Source organism: Cygnus olor, chromosome 4 (assembly GCF_009769625.2).
Source record: "Cygnus olor isolate bCygOlo1 chromosome 4, bCygOlo1.pri.v2, whole genome shotgun sequence".
Classification (NCBI taxonomy): domain Eukaryota; kingdom Metazoa; phylum Chordata; class Aves; order Anseriformes; family Anatidae; genus Cygnus; species Cygnus olor.
Window position 1 is genome coordinate 11,432,402 of NC_049172.1, and position 20,514 is coordinate 11,452,915.

At 38.9% G+C, this 20,514-nt stretch overlaps 1 protein-coding gene across 1 annotated transcript in view; it reads left to right on the forward strand.

Moving 5' to 3' along the window:
* SNCA (synuclein alpha) overlaps positions 1-14,437 on the forward strand; it is a 70,083-nt gene extending 55,646 nt beyond the window's left edge. Inside the window, exons 5-6 of the mRNA XM_040556414.1 lie at positions 9,896-9,985; positions 13,385-14,437. Coding sequence (XP_040412348.1) covers positions 9,896-9,985; positions 13,385-13,417 — 123 coding nt within the window. The 3' untranslated portion in view covers positions 13,418-14,437. The remainder of the gene's footprint in view (positions 1-9,895; positions 9,986-13,384) is intronic.
* Positions 14,438-20,514: the final 6,077 nt, after the last annotated feature.

The window sequence follows — 20,514 nt, forward strand, 5'->3', positions numbered from 1 at the left end:
ATAAGATGTGATACAGAACTGAAATGTGTGCTGTCTCTGGGGCTACGTCTAACGGTGTCAGAACTAGTTCTGTTCATGATGCTAGAGCGTTGCTGTTCCTGCAGCTCTGTATAGGGGATTTTTTTCTAATAAGAGAAATTATTATGTTTTGGAGATTGTTCTTTCAGGTAATACAAAACTGGATGAACTATTTACATGAGGTGAGAACTTTTTTAGAGTGAACTTATTTTCCTCATCTAAATTTTTCTATCAGGAAGGAGAATGTATACTTAAGTAGCCTGTACAATGACTTTTGGAATTTATCTGCACTAAAAATTTATATTATTTTGGAAAGTGATTATGATCTTCATGTAGTCTTAAATAAAATATAGTAACTTTGAAGCATTGAGTAGGACCATGCTATTTTAAATCGTCTTTATTAACATCAACAGTGAAGCCACATCTGAACATGATTGCTTATTTCTATGTTGACTGCAAAGTCATTGGCTAACTTAACATGATCAATCAATGTTATTTACCATTATGTTCTGTTTTTATTTAATGAAGGCAAAGCTCAGGTATCATACTGGGAGGTCGTTCTTGATGATAGGTTCGTACGAATCAGACACTCCTTCACTGCAGTAGAGGTCAGATGTGTTTGGATAATCCCATGGAGCTCCTGCAAGATGTAGGGACAGTCTGTTCTTAAAGACTTCTAATTAAGGTGATTGCTTTAGGATTATACGAGCCTATAAGTTCACTTACACATTCCTGACAGGTCTCTTCATCTCTCCTCTCTATCTTAGGACATAATAATTCCTGCTGTTCTCCTTTAGGATCTCCCAACATCCTTTTTAACATGCATTGTGTAGACTGAAGTCTGGATTCAGGAGAAGGCATGCTTGCAATTGACCAAGCCAATTACCTCACAGGCCTTGTTAAAACGTAAAAGAATGGTCCGCATTTCTTTTAATAGCACGACATCACTGGCTCATGTTATTATTTGATGTTGTAATTCATTTCCGTGCACTATTTGCCCATCTTCTTTGATTTGTTGAGTGCCTAAATGCAGTATCTTAACACTTTTTCCCATTGAGCTGCATCTTATTTATTTCAGTCACTTATTCAGTTTTGTTCTGCTCACTTTGAATTGTAATAAGAATAACAAAAATAAATTCAGGCTATTAATTTTCCCTCTATTATGCTGAAGGACAAACATACCATCTTTGGTCCTTCTTCCAAATCCTTAATGAAGTTATTGGTGTTACTGAACTGTGTGTCTGGTGTCTGTGAAATTTTACCTGATAGAGACTTCCATTTTGGGAATGATCTGCTTGAATAATGTCCAGTATCAACAAGGCTACTTACAGTCACCCTAAAATGTTTTTATTGACCTATGCTTCTCTACCTTGTTCAGAAGAATGTCAAGTGTGACACAGCAAAGCCTGTAGTAAATTAAAGTTATCTGACATCCATGAGGAGAGTTGCACTGACCCAGGAGAAAAAAAAAAATAGTTTGTCATGGTTTGTTTTGATTTTGGCTTGAATCCGTTTCCCTGTTTTCTCTAGCTGGTTTCAAAAAGTTTTGTGTTTATTTGGGTATTTTATTTATTTGGGCACTTAGCTGACTTGTCTGTGTTCCTGCACCACACTTTTTTCTTTTCATTGTGAGGATGAACACAAGTTGGCTCTTTTCCAAAATTCAAGTCTCTCATCCCTCTTCAGTAAAGGCTTTGGTTTTGCCTTGCAGCTGGGAGAGTTCAGAGCTTTTTGGCAGCCTGCCCCCTGACTTGATGTTTAGCTAGCATGTATCGTTACTGGTACTTCACAATTAGATGGGATGAGCCCTAGCTTTTTCTTTCCCTGGCTGTGGATTTTTCAGTGTCCATGTTCAATGTTTTCAGTGGAGTTTTCAATGTTACAAAGCTGAAAAGGGTGAAGGTGGGAGGATCGTGTGTTCTTGATGCATTTACGTGCAGTATGGATGGCACATCGACCCAGCCCCTATGCAATTTATTATTTCACATCACCAGTAATTAATGCATGTGTCCGTGACTTTCAAATGTATGCCACTTGCTAGTATGACCTGTAAACTACATACATTTATCAATGAATAACAAAAGTAACAGCAGCTCTAACTAGGTAATTTTACTGGCCTGGCTAATGCAAAACATGAATATGGGTTTTAGGAAAGTTGATTGCTCACAAAAATGTTTGTGTAGTACTCTGAACTGAATTCAATCTCATCTTTACAAGTAATGCTAAATGGGGAATTTTTAAGGCAATAAAAATATACACATTCTGTATTGTATTAATATTTTTTTATTTTATTTTTATTTTTTTTAGAAATTTACAACAGTTCATAAATTTTTGTAAACAGAAACTATTTGTACTCACTTGCAGACACCACAATGGACATGTAACTGCAGGCATTTAGACAGTCATCACATTTCTTCCTCTGTCCATAGGCCTCAGTCTTTATCCTTTTCACTTCTTTGTCATTAGCAACTGGAGGGCATAAGAACATGAATCTAAATGCAGCCTGTAGCACTTGCAGGCACTATGATAGCATTTTCTTGGACTTCTGCTGTTGCTCTGACATTTATTTGTTTAATTAAATGCCTCTTCTTCACTTACACTCTCTATTTAAGGAAGAAAACAGTAGCCCCATTTCACTATTAACATTCTGAGTCATAAACGAGGACAGCTAGATTCCTTCACACTCATGCTGCATGTAAGCTATAGTGCTTTCCTGAAATTTTATTTACATAGGTGTTTAGTGTAGGGATAATTAAAAGCATTTTTTTTTTTCTAGGCAGTGCACAGGTATGTTTGTTCTCTGTGTCTCCCTATCACTGGAATAAAATCACTAGACTGCTGCTAGTGCTTTTTCATTCCCAGCTGAGGCTTCCAGCCACAGGCAGGAGGGGAGGCACTGGCTGTTTCAGTGAGTGAGCAGGAGCTTGAGGGCATCCTAAACTGACCTGACAACTCAGTTATAACCAAACAGCCCCACATAATGAATACATTAGGACTAGGAAACCAAATAAATCAAGGCCATTTTGGCACCTCTTTCTTTTGCACGTTGTTTGGGATTTTCTGTTTTGTTCGAGGATTTTTCTCCCTTTTGGGTAAGTTGGGCTTTATGTTCAAAATACCTATAAAAGATAAGTTGCCACATGGAAAAGGCAGTTACTTGTTCTCTTAGCTTCAGTATCTAGCCCCAAAAGTATCTTGACATTTGGTGGGGAAGAAAGAGTACACATGATTTTTCATTTCAAACAGGAATTTTAATCCCACTGGCAGAGCAAATTGCAGTTCAGCTTGTAGTAAGAAATTAAATTGGACAGCAGGCAAAATAGCTGCACCGAGGCTGTACAAAAGGTAATCTTTTAATCAGGAATCCCCAAATTTTTCTGCAAGCTCAGCCATATGTTGATGGTTATATGAGGGAAGTTCTTGCAGAGTGCGTAATATCAAAATGAAATGGGCTTAGTCAGGTGGGAGGGATATTCAGTTACATGTGGTAAGGACTTTAGGCAGCCCTGCCTATTTGTATGTTTGGGATATGGTAACAGACACAAGACTAACAGCTTTAGTTGTTAACCAAGTTAACAGCTGTTAACCTTGCCCACCAAGTATCACATCCCCCCCCACCTCTGTGACAGTTCTGTCCTTGATGTGCACAGGCTCTGGAAATATAGTACAGGGCAATACTTGCCTTACACCAATTTAGCACTACACAGAAATTTGCAATGTAATAATGCTACTGGATGTAATTTATTTATTTTTTTACAGTCTTATTTTTATTTTGAGCCTACCAGTTTGCACCTGATCCATATGCACAAATGTCCGGACTGCATCAACAGTGCTCTGCGTGGGATGTTTCAGTGAGGTTTTCAAAGATCTTTACATAATGGACTTTAAAGGCCTTTACAAAAGAGCCATACCAAAATTACCTTGTAAAACAGTTTCTTACCTATTCTTGTTCACTGCCTTCTCCATAGAGCCTTTTAGTTCACAACTAACCATTATTTATAAAATACTCAATAACAGACTGGCAAGTGATGTGATGTGACCAGAGCTAATGAGTTTATAATATTCTATTTTCTTTAAAATAATTATGATTTATTATTTTACTTTAATTTGTTAGCTGTTTGGGGAAAAGACCTTATTGTTTGCCTTATTTTTATGTATATAATGGTTTGTGGACAGTAGAGCTTTCTGCTAGAGAAATAATCCTCCCACGTTATCTGCATGGGAAGTTTCATAAGAATATAAGAACAGTCTGTTTCATAAGAACAGACAGAAAACCAGCATGTGTTAAATAACATGAACGTGAACATTTTGGGGTGGGAAGCTTACAGTGTATATTTATACCTGATGGGGGTGGTGGTAAAGATGATTGAACCAGACTCTTAGGCAATGCCCAGTGAAATGACAGGGGGCACAGTCAGCACTAACTGAAATGAAGGAAACTCCATTTAAACATAAGGGAAAGATGCTTCACTGCAAGAGTGGTCAAATGCTGGACCGCAATACCCAGTGAGATTGTGGGGAGGATGGTCAAAACCTGACTGGACATGTTCCTGAGCAGGCTGCTGTAAGTAACCCTGCTGTGAGCAGAGCAGAGGGCTGGACTAGGTGATCTCCAGAGGTGCCTTCCCACCTCGGTGATTAGTAGAACTGACTTCCAAGGTGATCTCCTCTTGCCAGTATAAAGAGTTGAAGACCTAACACTTAAATACTCTGCTTTACTTATCTCAGAATATGGAACCACTCCAGAAGGAATTACTTCGCAGTAATCATGAGAATATTTATGATTGTAAGACTTTTTTAGCATTCATATTGGAAAGGAAAAATGTGTTACTAACCAGAGAGATAGTAAATTACACTGCATAGAACTACTGCTAGGTTACAATTACACTGCTTCCTTTTAAAGTTGCTTTTGTCTGTGGCTTGAGGTGAAATAATTTATTTCTGATTTAAATAATTCAGCATTCAAAGACATTTCACTGAGAAGATCAAACGCACACTCCAGTAGGGAACCATTTTGGTACCCAGTGCTGACCGAAGTATAGTAGCACAAGCAGATTGCTTGGTCGGTTTTCCATGAGTAGAGCATCTTAAACAGTCTCTTCCCTTCTACCAAGAGTTTTGTAAGGTGAAAAAGTGAGTGAAGGGAAGGAATGGGTTGCTATTTTTCACTGAAAACAATGAAATAAGAGAAACCCATTTGTTTTCTTTTTCCTGGTGAAAAGGATAAGCCTGAAGTGTTGTCAAATACTCCTATAATTTAAACAGGGCTGGTTAGGTTGCCTGATGGTGTGCAGGTCTTGGGCTGTCCAAGTCTGATAATCACAAAGCTTTGTCAAGGTTGGAATCCTTAATTCCGTAATTTAGGGTCTGAGACCACAAGACTAGAGAACGCAAAAGTACTAGTCTCACCCAGAGCGACCTTGTTTTAAACCAAGATACAGGCAGGCACTTGCTTGTTCTTCAGGGAAGCCTCAGGAGACGAGCATCTCTCTTCACTTCACCTTTCAACACCTTGATTATTGCATGATTTGCAATTTTCCATTTTTAAGTGTTTTGCCTGCCAAAGAGCTCAAACTCCCCATTTAAAAACTGACTTAATCTCTCAGAAATTTAATGTTTAGCTTTTCAGATCTTCTAATAAAAGCTTTCCCTCTGGAATTACCCTTCTATATGGTTTAAAAAAAATAAAAGAGATGGCAGGTTGAAGGGAAAAATATCTTTCATAATAAGAAAAAAATTGTTCTCTAAGGTGGTTTTCCTCTTCTGTAACTAAATTAGGATATGGAATTATTGATCATGAGAAAGTAAAATTGCATTTCTTTGTTTTAATGGAAGTAAATAATGATATAATGTGTTCCTTAAATGGGTCTGTGTTACTAGGGGTGGTTGTTTACCTTCATGATATTCTAACTTTAGAGGAATTGTACGTTAGAAGCAGAGAGAACAGCCATTAAAACTGTGATGTAGTGATCTGTGCTATACTTTATATGTAACAAATGTGACATTGAGTAACAGCATTCTCGTGTGATCTGCAGTAACATCAAGATGAAGGGTAGTGTTTGGGCTACTGTTTACAACTAGACAAAGGTAACAAGCCGCTCCAAAGCAAAGAGTGGTGCCACCAAGGCATGGTGGTTTGGTACGGTTTGTGAGTTGCTTCATTTCAAAGAAATACTGATGTTGTGATCACTGTATTTTACTAGTGCTGTTGGTTCTTTTATTTGAGGCCTTAAAGGATTCTCCATCCTGAACTTGCCATTGGTACTTGCTAAAAGAAGTTGGGAAGATGATAAATTCTGCCTTTTTTAGGCATTGTGTCTCTGTAACCCTGATGGGCAGCTCAGGGGTTCCTAACAACAACAAAATAAAAATAAATAAATAAATAAATAAATAAAAAATAGCATATGAGCTTTGAAGCTCTTTTTTGAAATTCTGTTGGCAAATCTTTTGTTTCATCATAACTAATGGTCCTGGTGGTTTTACTTGCTGCCTGCAAGCTTTTTCCTGCTGCAGATAACGTTAAGCTTCACTCTTTCTTCCTCATGCAACCTCCAGGCTGATTTTTGAGCAGTTTTACTTGATGTACCGATTGTTAGCCAAAGCTGTTCTTTAATGATAGGGAGAAGCAGAAATGAAATAGTATTTTGGAATAAAAGAGTGAGCACTAGACAGGAGCTGTAGGCCGTTAGAGCTGATACGTTAGATGAGGTGCACTGTAACGGCTTTAAAATTTGCATCACATACATGATGTAGCTAATTCAGCCAGAGCTGATAGGGATTAATTCTACTTCTCAGAGAAGTAACCAGGCAAAAACACTTCTAAAAATGCGATTAAAAGCTAGGATAATTAAATATTGCACATCAAATAATCTCAGGAGTTTGAGCATTTTGATAAGCCAGGGTAGAACTGTAAATGGGCCTCTTTTTTTCTGATAGTTTCATGCCTGAGAAATTGCATGTCATGGTGAACATCCAAAAATATTAGTTCTCCTGGAAAACACAAGGCTAAATAAAGATAGTAGCAGCTCTATTCATCAGTGTCCCTTCGATTGTGGAATTTGTCTATGTTAACTGTGCCACAGAGCAGTGCAGAATACTAATTAGCAGGCATTGTGTGGAGGGAGCTCAGCAGAATACCAGGTGTTGACCCCACACAGACTATTCTGTTTACCTCTTAAGGAAAAAGGATGTCTGGTCCCATTTAGGAGCAATGTATGTCTTCATACTGGACCTTTTATATTACACTGGTGACTTGTCCTATGTGTAATCTTTTTCACTTAGGTATACTCGAGGAATTCACCAAAAGACTGTATACTTCTATCCCAAAAAACAGGCATGACCAATTGAAATTTTTCTCAGATACGAAAATAAGACTCCAGCAGAGCTGCTGACTGATACTGTGTCACTATTATAACAGTAGTCTGTAGTAAGAGCAAGAGAGAAGAATTCACACTATAGAAATAAATTCTGCACATCATAGGCTCATATGATGAGGGTGAAAGTAGTGTGTGCATGCACATGCACAAGTGCCAAAGTGAATATATGACTGATCTAAGGAAGAACAGGATTTGTATCTGGCAGATAAAGTCACAGTCAGTGCATGGAAGGATACAGCAAGTGAGGAATGGAATATGACTGTGGTTACCTGGTTAGACCACAGAAAGAGCTGATATGTGGCAAACAGTGAACAGCAGAAGTGTGAGGCTGAGAATAAATAGTGAAAGGGAATAACAGCAAAAAGACGGAGCAGAACATCAGAATAAGCATGAAAGTCATTGCTAAAAGCTATATAGGGGGGCAAGGAAAAGATGGGGGGTGTGAAAGAGAGGTAATCATTAAAGTCACATCTGAAGTATGAACAATGTGCAGGATAAAATGTGTTCAGTACTAAGTATCTGAAATGGAAATGTGCAAGGCCTATCTCCTTTTCCTGTGTTTGCAGAATGTTAGTATTGTACGGTTGTTATTACTACTGAACACTTATTATTAGGATGTACAAATTCTTATACAAAGAAGCTAATAAAAGAAAGAAAACTAAAAGAAAAGATAAAGATGAGGAAGTATTAAAAAGAGCAAAGAGGGATTGATTGAATTCAGCTATGATTTTGGAGAAATTTTGTTCATGTGTTAAGCATTTTCAACTTCAGTCTGAATTATTTGGTTTAGTTGTGTGAAATCTCAGTGTATCACTGAGGATGTCTCATGTAGCATTTTATGAATGTGTCCCCTTGTTTCAAGTAATTTATAGAAATATCATAGAATCATAGAGTGGTTTGGGTTGGAAGGGACCTTAAAGATCATTAATTTTATATTCCTTTCCATGGTACTCATCTGCAGGGTTTTTTTCAGTGAATTTCTTCCTAAGTTTCATAGTTTTTCTTTAGTACATTTCTGTCTAGACTGGCAAATGGAATAATTCAGTGTAGTCACAAAACTGCCATTGAGCTAGTCTTCTGGTTTTCATATCAATTTTCTTACAGTTTAGTACTAACTCCAGCAGTCTTTATGCTAGGCAAAACTCATGTTTCTGCTCCATGACCTTCTGCATTAACAGCTACTACAGAAATTGGCCCAATTGGCATGGTTTTTGTTTGGTTTTTTGTTTTCCTTCAGAATTTGTGTTTGGTTTAGATGATAAACAGTATATACAGTTCTAGGAAAACACACAGTTTTATTCAGCAATTTAGTCCTTACACCTGTGTAATCCCATTAATTCTGAGAGGTTTGTGTAAAAATTACCATTGAATGTAGACGCACTTCTATAATGGTCACTAACAGATGCCTAGAGAAGAGTGTAACAAGTCTTGCATCACGTGGTGCCTCATATCATATACTAATACTGCATAGTGTAACATGTTAATTGATGTAAGAAAGCATATAAAAATGTGACTCATTAAGGAAAAAAAAAAACTTTTCCCAATATGGCTAGGTTCTAAAACTGTAAGAAAAAAAAAAAAACAACACAGCATGCAGAAGTCTGAATACTTCTCCCTCCTTTAGCCACTTTGAAATAATGGTAAAACTAGAAAATAAGCAATGGTTTATGAGAGTGATTGATCTGTCTATAATATAACAAAATATCTAATATAATTACTGTGTCATTCTGTCTTGATGCCACCCAATTCTTTTTGCCTGCTCTTACAATTACTTTTGCACACCTGTGACTTTATTCCCCCAACTAGATAATAATAATTATTATTATTATATAATATTAGATAATAGATTATTAGATTAGATAGTAGTAATTAGATAATAATTAGATAATAATTCCCCCAACAGATATAAATGGGATAACCAACTTGAACAAGTTATGTGGGACTGTATTTACCCTTAAGGAGCAAAAGCTTGTTTTGTTTTGCTTTATGACTTGTCCAACACATTTGCGATGGGTTTAACTTAGTGGTAATATCATTCTTTTGTTTAGATTGACTTCTTGGCTTGTCCGTGGAAAGAGAGAAGTGGGATAGCAGCACTTCAGCTATACGATAAGATAATGGTAGTCATTTACATGGACACCCACATGGAAGCTGGAGGAGATCTCTCTGGAGTTGATGTTCTCTAGTTCTTCACAACCCCTGGCAACATCCTTGAGCCACAGTAGCTGCACTGACTCAGTTAAATGGAAATCAGGATGGTACTTAAGCAGGCAAAATTTACAACAGAGCTACAGAACAGAGGTCCAGACTCAAGGAGAGGGGTCACTTAGGATCCAAAATCCATTATGGGTTTTTATTGCTGTGCATATTTCTTGAGATTTTGTCTATACTTTGTAAAATCCCTTTACAGTCAGTAGTCACTGCTTGGGGAGGACATGCTTTGGAATAAATGACGAAGCGAGCAGTTTGTCTGACACTTTTCTTCTCTGTTTTAAATGTAGAATGAAGAAGGTTTCCTGCAGGAAGGAATGGTGAATAATGCAGATGTTCCTGTGGATCCTGAGAATGAGGCTTATGAAATGCCTCCAGAGGTAAATCTGTTGTGGTATTTGCTGTGCATGCACATAGGAGAAAAGCAAGGGTGGGGAGCCACATGCTTGAGTGGCATTACTGTGGCACACACTGGTGCTGTGAACTGCAGGGCCACAGAAGAAACAATTTCTTTGGCCAAAATCTCTCCAAGGTACAGTGCTGGGAAATGGAAAATCCATTCCTTAAAGTTTAATGGGAAAACATTGTCTGTGTTTTGAAATACTTGTGCCTCACTTTCTGAGTAATCCACAGTAAATTTGTATATTTTTCTTATGTTTGTTAGGGAATGTGGGAAAAACTTCTATGTCTTCATAGACTCTTTGGTACAATATATTTCTTGACATCATGCTTTGTAAAACATGATTTTTAATTATTACACTCTTTGGTTAATTCAATTATGGGAGTAAATTACTGTTTTTCTTGAGCTAATCCCAATCCTGCTATCTAAAACATTACTATGGTATCTGGCACTGTGATGCATCAGTAGTTGGAGTGGCAGTTTTATAGTAGTGCAGATAATTATAACCTCTGGAAGAAGGGACAGGCCACTCAGGAGGACTACAAAGATGTCATGAGTCTGTGCAGGGAGAAAATTAGAAAAGCCAAAGCCCAGTTTGAGCTCAATCTGGGTGTTGCTATTAAAGACAATAAAAATGATTTTATAAATATATAAACAAGAAAAGGTGGACTAAGGAGAATCTCCATCCTGTGTTGGATGTGGTGGGAAACATAGTGACAAGATGAGGAAAAGGCTGAGGTACTTAATGCCTTCTTTGCCTCAGTCTTTAGTAGCAAGACCACTTGTTCTCCAGGTATTCAGCCCCCTGAGCTGGTAGATTGGGATGTGGAGCAGAATGAAGCCCTCATAATCCACAAGGAAGTGGTTAGCGACCTGCTACTCCACTTAGATGTATGCAAGTGTATGGGGCCACCTGAGGGTACTGAGGGAGCTGGTGGGAGTGCTCACCAAGCTGCTTTCCAGCATTTATTAGTGGTCCTGGCTATCAGGGGAGGTCCCAGCTGAGTGGAGGCTAACAAATGTGACTCCCATCTACAGGAAGGGCCAGAATGGGAATCTGAGAAACTACAGGCCTGTCAGTCTGATTTCAGTGCCAGGGAAGCCCATGGAGCAGATTCTCTTGAGTGCCATCTCACAGCACTTACAGGACAGCCAGGCAATCAGGCCCAGTCAGCATGGTTTTATCAGAGGCAGGTCCTGCTTGAGGAACCCGATCTCCTTCTATGACAAGGTGAAGCGTTCAGTGGCTGAGCAAAAGGCTGTGGATCTTGTCTACCTAGACTTTAGTAAGGCTTTTGACACTGTTTCCCATTCCCAGCATTCTCCTGAAGAAGCAGGCAGCTCAAGGCCTGGATAGGTGTACGCTTTGTTGGGTTAAAAACTGTCTGGGTGGCCAGGCCCAAAGACTGGTGGTGAATGGAGTTAAATCCAGTTGGAGGCCAGTCACTAGTGGAGTCCCCCAGGGCTCAGTATTGGGGCCACTTCTCTTCAATGTCTTTATCAGTAATCTGGACTAGAGTATCGAGTGCACCCTCAGTAAATTTGCACATGATACCAAGTTAGGCACGAGTGTTGATCTGCTCAAGAGCAGGAAGGCTCTGAGGAGGATCTGGATAGGCTGGACCAATGGGCCAAGGCCAACTGTATGAGGTGCCGGGTCCTGCACTTGGGGTACAGCAACCCCATGGAATGCTACAGGTTGGGGGAAGAGTGGCTGGAAAGTTGCCTGGCGGAAAGGACCTGAGGATATTTGTTGATAGCCATCTGACTATGAGCCGTCTGTGTGCTCAGGTGGCCAAGAAGGCCAACAACATCCTGGCTTGTGTCAGAAATAGTGTGGCCAACAGGACCAGTGAAGTGATTGTTCCCCTGTACTTGGCTATGGTGAGGCTGCACATAGAATACTGCATTGAGTTTTGGACCCCTTGCTACAATAAAGACATCGATGTGCTGGAGCGTGTTCAAAGAAGGGCAACCAAGTTGGTAAAGGGTCTAGAGAAAAAGTCTTATGAAGAACGGCTGAGGGAGCTGGGGTTGTTTAGCTTGGCGAAGAGAAGGCTCAGGGGAGACCTTATACAATTACTTTAAAGGAGGTTGTAGCAAGGTGGGGTTTGGTTTCTTCTCCCAAGCACCAAATGATAAGACGAGGGGAAATGGCCTCAAGTTGTGCCAGGAGAGGTTTAGGTTGGATATTAGGAGAAATGTCTTCACTGAAAGGGTTGTGAAGCATTGGAATGGGCTTTTCAGGGAAGCAGCTGAGTCACCATCCCTGGTGGTCAACAACAAACATGTAGATTTTGAATTTAGTAACATGGTTTACTGGTGGACTTGTCAGTACTAGGTTAAAGGTTGGGCTAGATTGTCCTAGAGGTCTTTTCTAATCTAAATGATTCTATGATTAGTCTGAAAATTAGGAATATAAAACATCTAGGTCAAGATGGAGTAAAATTTAAAAGCATGCTTGATCTTTAACACCATGAATATACCTGAAAATATGGGTGCTGCTCAAGTACCTGGAGTTAAACACATGTTTAAATGATTTACTGGCTCTTATCAGTATGTGCGGCACCTGGTTTGTTGTTCAGCCCGAAGATTCTTCTCCTCCCATCTGTGGCAAGCAAATTGCTGTGAGTGGCCTCATGAGCTCAAGGCAATATCAGTAGGGACCAGAAGAGATCCGTCTGTAATTCTGACTGTGCTGGGTCAAGTCCTGTATCAGTACAGATAACATGCCTGAAATATGTCTGTTAACAGTTCAGCCAGAGATAAGGTTTACCTGCCTCTGGTGTTTAAGTAAACCATTTAAGGCATGAAGTGTTTCACAATGGCCCTTTGTAAGACAGCCTGCAGTCCTGATTCTTCAGTGACAGGTTCATGTAACTCACTGTAAGCAGACATAAGAGCCCAGTTGCATGTATTCAGATATTCATGGTCTTTGTTGTTGAAGCACACATCCAAGTGTTTTGCTGGATCCCAGATAAAGTGTAGCAGCTTGCTTCCACTCAGATGAACAGGATTTAAAAAACAAAAATACCGAAGAGTTATATATGTAGACTTCACACACAGAAAGCCAATGTTCCCCTTCTTCCCTAGATCATTATGCCTGCTGAGAATTACTCACAAGTTCATTGCTGTGAGTCTTTCTGGTAATTGAATTGTACGTTAACCACTGTGAAAGCCTATTCTGTAAACACCACAGTTTGTAAGACAGAGTATCTGGAAGATGTGACAATAATAAAAGGCAATATCCTTATCACATGAAAATCCATAATATTTTTTCACTTTATCTAGTATGACTAGGACAAGCAGTAAAAGTTAGGTTATATGTTAGGTTGTATTTATCTGAAATAGTAGCACTGATGTCTGCTCTTCTCATTAGGAAGAGTATCAAGACTATGAACCCGAAGCATGAGAGACCTTTCCTTCCTTTGTATCTCCTGAAACCTACTAACAAAGACGTCACATCCTGTACAAGTGCTGAGTTCCAATGTGCCCAGTCGTAAAATTTTTTTACAGTTTTTACAGTGTTTTTTGAAGTCTTCCATCAGCAATGATTGGAGTATCTGTGACTGCATCCACCTTGTTTCAGCATTTCCCTCCTGCTGAAATGAAAGCTGGTTGGCAAGGTCATTGTTGTGCTGTGGATATTGTGGCTTCAAGTTTAAAAATTAAAAAGAAAATACTAAATAAAAACACCTAAGTGTCTACTGCTTATTTTTAACTCTGTACATGTTTTGTTGATAGGCTGTCAGTAATTTGATATTGTTTATGATACAGTTTTTATTTGTTTCCAATGACTATTCTTTCTGTGCAGAGATGACTTATTGTGAGAGCTTTATATATATGTGTATGTATTATATATAGAAAAAAGTAACTGAGCATGAACTATGCACTTATAAATATTAGCTGTTGAAATTTTATTGTTTTGTGATGTGTTCTGTTAACTCTGTCTGTAAATAATAGTGTTCAACTGAAGCAAATAAAATATAACCCATTAAAAATGAACTTACAATTTAGTGATGATTTGTAACACCTTATTTTCTCTCCAAGAGCACATGTTGAAAAATTCAGGCTGCGTTGCTTCCTGTGAAGGAACTGGAGGAACAAAACAAGCAAACAGATATCTGGCTTATACCAAAATCAGGATGAAGAATGAGAGTATCAGGGCTGGTTCCTCAGCTGGAGTAAATTGTTTGACAAAAGAGATTTATCTGTAGTGCTAATGAACTTTCCACTCTAAGGAGAACCTAAGAGTGAATGAAACCATTAATAATGGGTTACAGAAGGCTAGCAGGGTATTGTGAGGCTCTTTAAAGAATTACCGTTTCAAGGTTTTTAACACACTGGGCTACAAGAGTACAGAAGAGTGATGGATTAGTTGCAATCAAGTTGTCTTGTATAAAGTCTCATTTAGTAAAAGTACAGTCTAGTGTCTGTTTTTATAGGTGGTAATTTTAATTATTATGTTGCCTGGATACTTTTCCATACATTAAAAAGATATAAACATGAGACGTTTTTACTTCTCTCATGTTTTATTATCTGATAGCTATTCTGAATCAAATGTTGCCTCTAAACCTGAGCGGTACAATTTTTTTTTCATTTAACATTCTCTAACCCTACATAGGCTTTTAAACTTCCCTTAAAGTCTTTCCAGTGTTCTGGGACATGCCCAATGTGGAACAGATTATGTGCAGGTATGTGCTCATCTCATTTGTATACCGTGGGAGCTGACAGTGTTGTACTGTCAGCCAAAATCACATGAACATGATGGTTTCATGGTGCTTTGAGAACTGGTGTTTCAATTTCCAATGTCACCTTCAAGTCCCAACCCCATATTTCTAGAGAAATTCATTTATTTCAGAAGAATTGCTATCAAACTCTTTTTCAAAAGCAATTAAAAATCCCCTTGATCATTCAAACAACTTGTGGATATTTTCATCAATAGTTAAATTGCTTAATGAAGCTTAAAGCCTTGTGCTCTTTTGCAAAATTCTTTTATGGTAATCTGCAACAAACCACTACCAATTTGCAGTCTCCTTCACAGATGATGTGTCAAGAGAATCTCTTGACCTGGACATACTGTTAAATTCTTAATGCCTCAGTGGCAAATCTGTTGATTGCTTCCATGGAAAATTGGTATCAGGACAGCATATAATGTAAGATCACATGTTTATAACTTAATGTTGTTTAAAGATCTTTCTTTTCTAACAGAAGGAATTGGGAAGAAAAGCACAGTGCTGTAGTGTGATTTTTTTACCTAGTGTGCTAGCAGAGACTTAGCCACCAAAAGCAATAACTGAGAGTTGCTTCCCTAGTGACCAGCCAAATGCGTGATACTGCAGGAAACACTGGAAATAGCAGCCTAAGTGTAGTACAAATCTCTGTTGTTCATCTTCTCTTCCACAGGTCTCAACTGCTGTATTGTTTCTCTATTAGGAACTCAAATTAAACTGTTTTGTTACTCAGATGTTGCAAATAAGTTGCACACTTCTTAAATAAGCTGCGGGAGTATTATGTCATAAAAAGCAGCACTAAGAATAAATTGGCTCCTGAGACAGACCCATTGTCTGAGCATATAGGGGTTAAGTAATTTCTTTTGTAGGTTAACATCAGCAAGTCATTCAGACTTTTCGGGTCATTCATTTAAAATGTATCATAAGCGATCGGTGTGGTTCTTGTGCCTATTGCAAACATGCCCTCAGATGGCCCTGAAGGTCCATGGGACCCCTGGTTTCTATGGCAGCACAGTGTGATGCACGGCTCTGGTAACAAGCTGCATTTTAATTAGATTCCTTAAAGGCTGTCCAGCCACCCTTTCCAGGTACAATAAATGCCATTTTGTCTTATTTCCTGCAGTGAAATGAATGCTGAAATGTGGATTGCAAATGTCAGAATTGTGCTGGATGCTGAAGTTGAACTAAATAGCTTTTGCTGTATTCACATTTTTAAAAGTGTTCTGGGTATTAAAAAATGCTTCTACCATGTTGCGATAATCTTTGCTTAAGCAATGTCTGCCAGAGAGGAATATACCTCAGAGGTCTCTTTTCTTTAAGAGCCTAGATTTCAACTCAAACTGAAAGCAATCTTCTGTCCTCAAATTATGAGTTAATAATGAGTCTCACCATATCCCAGTCCTCCAGGGAAAAAAACATGTTGCTTTTTTTCTATTTCGACAGCCTTAATTGGTCTTATAATGGCTTCTAATTAGACACATTGTAATATTGGTTTTATTACTGTAAATCATAGTGTTAATACTTGTGTTACATGCCCTTGGTTGAATGACTTTCAAGCTATTGTATTTGTCTGAGGTATAAGGCAAGAAATGCCCTCTTCCCCCTAATGAGACTTTCCTTTATTCCCTTAACACAGTTGTAGGTGAATTAACGTAAGTTACGCCTTGAACTTGAGGAGAAGTAACACGCCTGCATCTCTTCAGTAAGTACCTATTCAGCTCATCCTAGCTTTCCTATCTTGGGCATTCTGGTCTCTGTGTTCTCATATGGAAGCATGTGACATGGATGGAGGATCAATCAGCTTGGACATGAAGGGCTGCGCATTCAGTGGCTGAAATTCATCCAAGAGCAAAACAGTAGGCAGGCAGAGAATGACTACCTACACATAAAATCTTAATATACCACATAGAACTACTTAATTACCTCTAAGATTTTATGCAAAGTTGCTTGAAAGATCCCTACTGTCTTCACATGGCTGTTTTAGGACACCCGTATCTCCAATATACGTTTGCTTGTCTCACAAAAATGAGGTTTGGCAGTGCATACTGATGTGATGAATTTCCCATTCTTCTTCCTATGCTCAGAAGGCAGAAAACTCCTGAGATCTTTACTTCTAGGTTTTCCCAGAACACTGACAGCACAGCATCTTTTTTTTTTGTCAGATAGATGGTGCACAGTGGAGTTGATAATCCAGAACTCTGATCCCCAACTCACTGAAAACAAACAGAGTTTTTCCATTGATTTTCATGGGTGTGAATGATTCCTGGTACCTCTCTTAAGTCTGCAGAGCAATTAGAAATAGCAGAGAACAGATGATCATAAGTCCCTTGGCAGAATATGTAAGATTGGCAAAAGTAGCAGAAAAACAAAGATCACCATAAAATCCCACAGCGAAGCCCTTACAAGGCTTTCTCAGATGTGATCTTACACTTTGGCAGAATTCTGTAAATGCTGCATGGTAAAGCATACCTCAAATGTTGGGTTTGTATGGAGTAGTTGTCCTTAAGTATTGCAACCTCGAAAGTTGCACATCCTTCAGCTAATTGATACTTAATGACCTATTAATGCAAACTAAATCTTTGTCTTCTGCTCTGGAATTGCTTAGAAGGTAAGTGGGAGAAGATAGATGGTTCCTTGATGCTGGATTTGGGTTTGATTTCAGTCCACACAAGGCTTCCGGTAACATTGGCTGAGTTATCGTATTCTTTTTAGCCCCCAGCTCAAAGCTTTGAATATTACTGGAAAAGGCAGTAATAATAGTCTTCACAGGGTATCATTCTGCTTGGATGACCATGGGTCTGAACCAATAGCATCAGTCTGCACAAAAGCAGACTTGCTCAAGAGTAAAGGTAACCAAAAGCAAGTGAGATCTTAGCCTTTAGTGTCTCTATGTTGCATTTTTAATGGAAAATATTATCTGTTTAAAAGCAGACATAAACAATTTTTCTCAAGCCTGCCTGACATTTAATGTGTAACTCAGAAGGTTCATCTGATCTAAAAAAGGCTGGCAGATGGAGAAACAGCAGGTGGAACCTCAGATGAGACAGCCGAGAGGTAACAAACAGGGTAGAAAATTAGGTCAGATGAGATTTCTTCCATGTTAGAAGAAATGCTTTGAAAATGCTTCCTCCAGTGGAAGCCTAAAAGTGGGTTTTCAGCATTTTCTGTTAATATTTGCATCTCTGAATAGGTCAGAGTCTATCAGCATCTGACACACCTCACTGGCATGTTTCTGTGGAAAAGGGGAATGTGAGATTTACATCTGTGCTTGAGGAGACCTGTCTTTAAAAAAAAAAAAAATCCACCTTAACAAGAAGAGAGGACACTGTTGTTGAGTGAAAGAGAACAAATCTGTTAGCAGTGAAAACATAAAGGACAATAATTTACAAATAATATGACCAAAAAGATAGGAAATCTTATCTCAGGCCACTAAGTGTCACTAAGTGACAACTTTCACTGACAAGAAAAGGTGATGACAGCTCCAAAGAAACACTTAAAACAAAATTCACTATTCGTAAAAGCTTCTACCATTTATTCAGCCTCCTCACTCCAAAATCTAGTTCCATTCCTGGCCCAGATTTGCAGTAAAACAGTGATATGTTTCATTTGAATAACTGGATGTTCTCAGGTGTGAAATAAATGAAAATTCAAAGCCTTGATGGAGACCTGCTATTCAGAAAATGTTTGAAGGAAGGAAAGGAATCTCTGGAAGCCAGATTTTCCCCTTTTTTTTTTCTTTTTTTTTTTCAATTTTCATGTATTTGTATTTTAATATGTGTCTGTAGAACGTGATTTTACACATGCTCACAAGGACACCACCATCTTAGATCACATTGTGTATGTCCTTTTTTTTCTCATTTGCCCATGTTGCTTTGGAAGCTTTTCAAAGTATCTTGCCTTAGAAAAGTGTTCTATGAGTTTGTCTTACAAATATATGTACAAATACACATACATATATATATATATAAATGTATATTCTGTATGTGCATGCATGTACATAGGTAAATATGTATGGGCGTTACCATTACATACTGTAAAGTGTTACAATTCTAATAATGATCTTCCTTGGGAGGGAGAGATAGGAGCAGGGTGGAAGGATTATGACAAATTCAAGGAATGCATTTTTAAGTCATTTATTGTAAATACTAGGTAAAATATTTGAAAGCTTCAAAATCCTAGCCTCACAGTGAACAGGCCAAGTCTGCATTAACAGAGTTTTGCTGGTGAAGCCGCATAGCCATACAAACCTAGTTTTGGTTTCTTTGCTGCAGAGCAGGGTTACCAACATTGTTTGTTCCGTACACCCACTACAGTGAAATGTGCCGTATTTATAAAAAAAGAAAACATAGCTGCCCCTGTGCTTCTGGATTAGGTGTTCTTGATAGTACATCTACATCAGAAGAGAATCACATTTATTCTTCCCCTGTTGTGTACAGTGCTCTTTCAGAGCCTGAAGCGCTTATTACGGTGCCAGTTCCACTTGACTGAGCGTGATAATAAAAGCACCCTACCCAGAAACCCTGGCACTGCTTAATTACACAAGGGATTTCTTGGCAAACCTTTATTAATGTGGAGTTGGCCTTCTGAAGTGCTTCTAGGAGCGGTGTTTTTTCTGAACCACTGGCTGCCAGTAGGATGATGGCTCCTCTGTGACCATGAGCAAGCTCTTCATGTCAACTATTCTCTGGTGAACCCATGCTCAAACTAGCATGCTAAATGCAGGGTCATCTGTTTCTGTCTCACGAAGAGATAATCTATGCTGCTTGAATAAAGGGAATCATCCTAAGATTGAATAAATGATTGTTAGCAGAGCAGCTCTGACGTGGAGTAGCTTGTTTGTGTGTCAACTTTTGGCCCAATTCACATGAAATCCTCCCAGAATTTCCGCTCGTGATGCTTGTGGCACCTATGAAATGACTGGCTTGATTGCAAGGCAGCTCTAAGCAGATATTAGCTGGCTAATGCAAGTCATCTAGAGGAAATGAAATCAAAAGTGCATGTTCCCTCAGGACCATGGGTAGTTCTGAAAGAAACCTGGGTTAATAAAACACTGAAGGGAATTGGCTGAGGGCTGGAGTGAGGAGAATGGGCTGTGAGAAGATTGCATTTTGGGGAGAAACGACATTTAATGTGTTGATAAATCACCCATCTATTTTCTCTCTTTAATTACTTTGTCTTGTCTTCCTTGCTACAAGATTGCTGGAGAAAAGGTCATTGCCTGTTCCATGACTGTTCACCACCTAGTGCAACGGGACCCTAGACATTTCTGAATCAAAGATGAAGCGTGAGGATAATACTGTTAAACTGGAGGTTCACGAGCTGTTGCCTCTGGAGACCCTTTTGAGAACTGCTGGAGAATGGTGTGGGTGGCATTGGATCAGAGTTCAGCTCTCGGCCCCTACAGGGTACCCCAGCTCATCATAAACTGTTGCCAGACTTCTCATCAGCCTTTTAATTACAGAAAACACCAGCGCTGCCATGCAAAATAAAGTTTTGATTTACTCAATAGTGAAGAATTTTGGTGTTGTCCAAAGTGATTGACCTGTGTTTGCCCAGCTCCCATTGCTGAGTATCTAAAGGGAGCTCTTCCTCCACCTGGCCAACAGGGATGTCATTTTCAGAGAATGGTTTAGGCTGGAGGGGATCTCTGAAAGTCATCTGTCCAAACCAACTGCTCGAACAGGGCAGAACTATGCCCACATAAATTGAAGTGTCTAGGTAGGTGAGGAATACTGCTTTGCCATCAGTCCCTGAAGTGTATCTAACATAGGGCTTT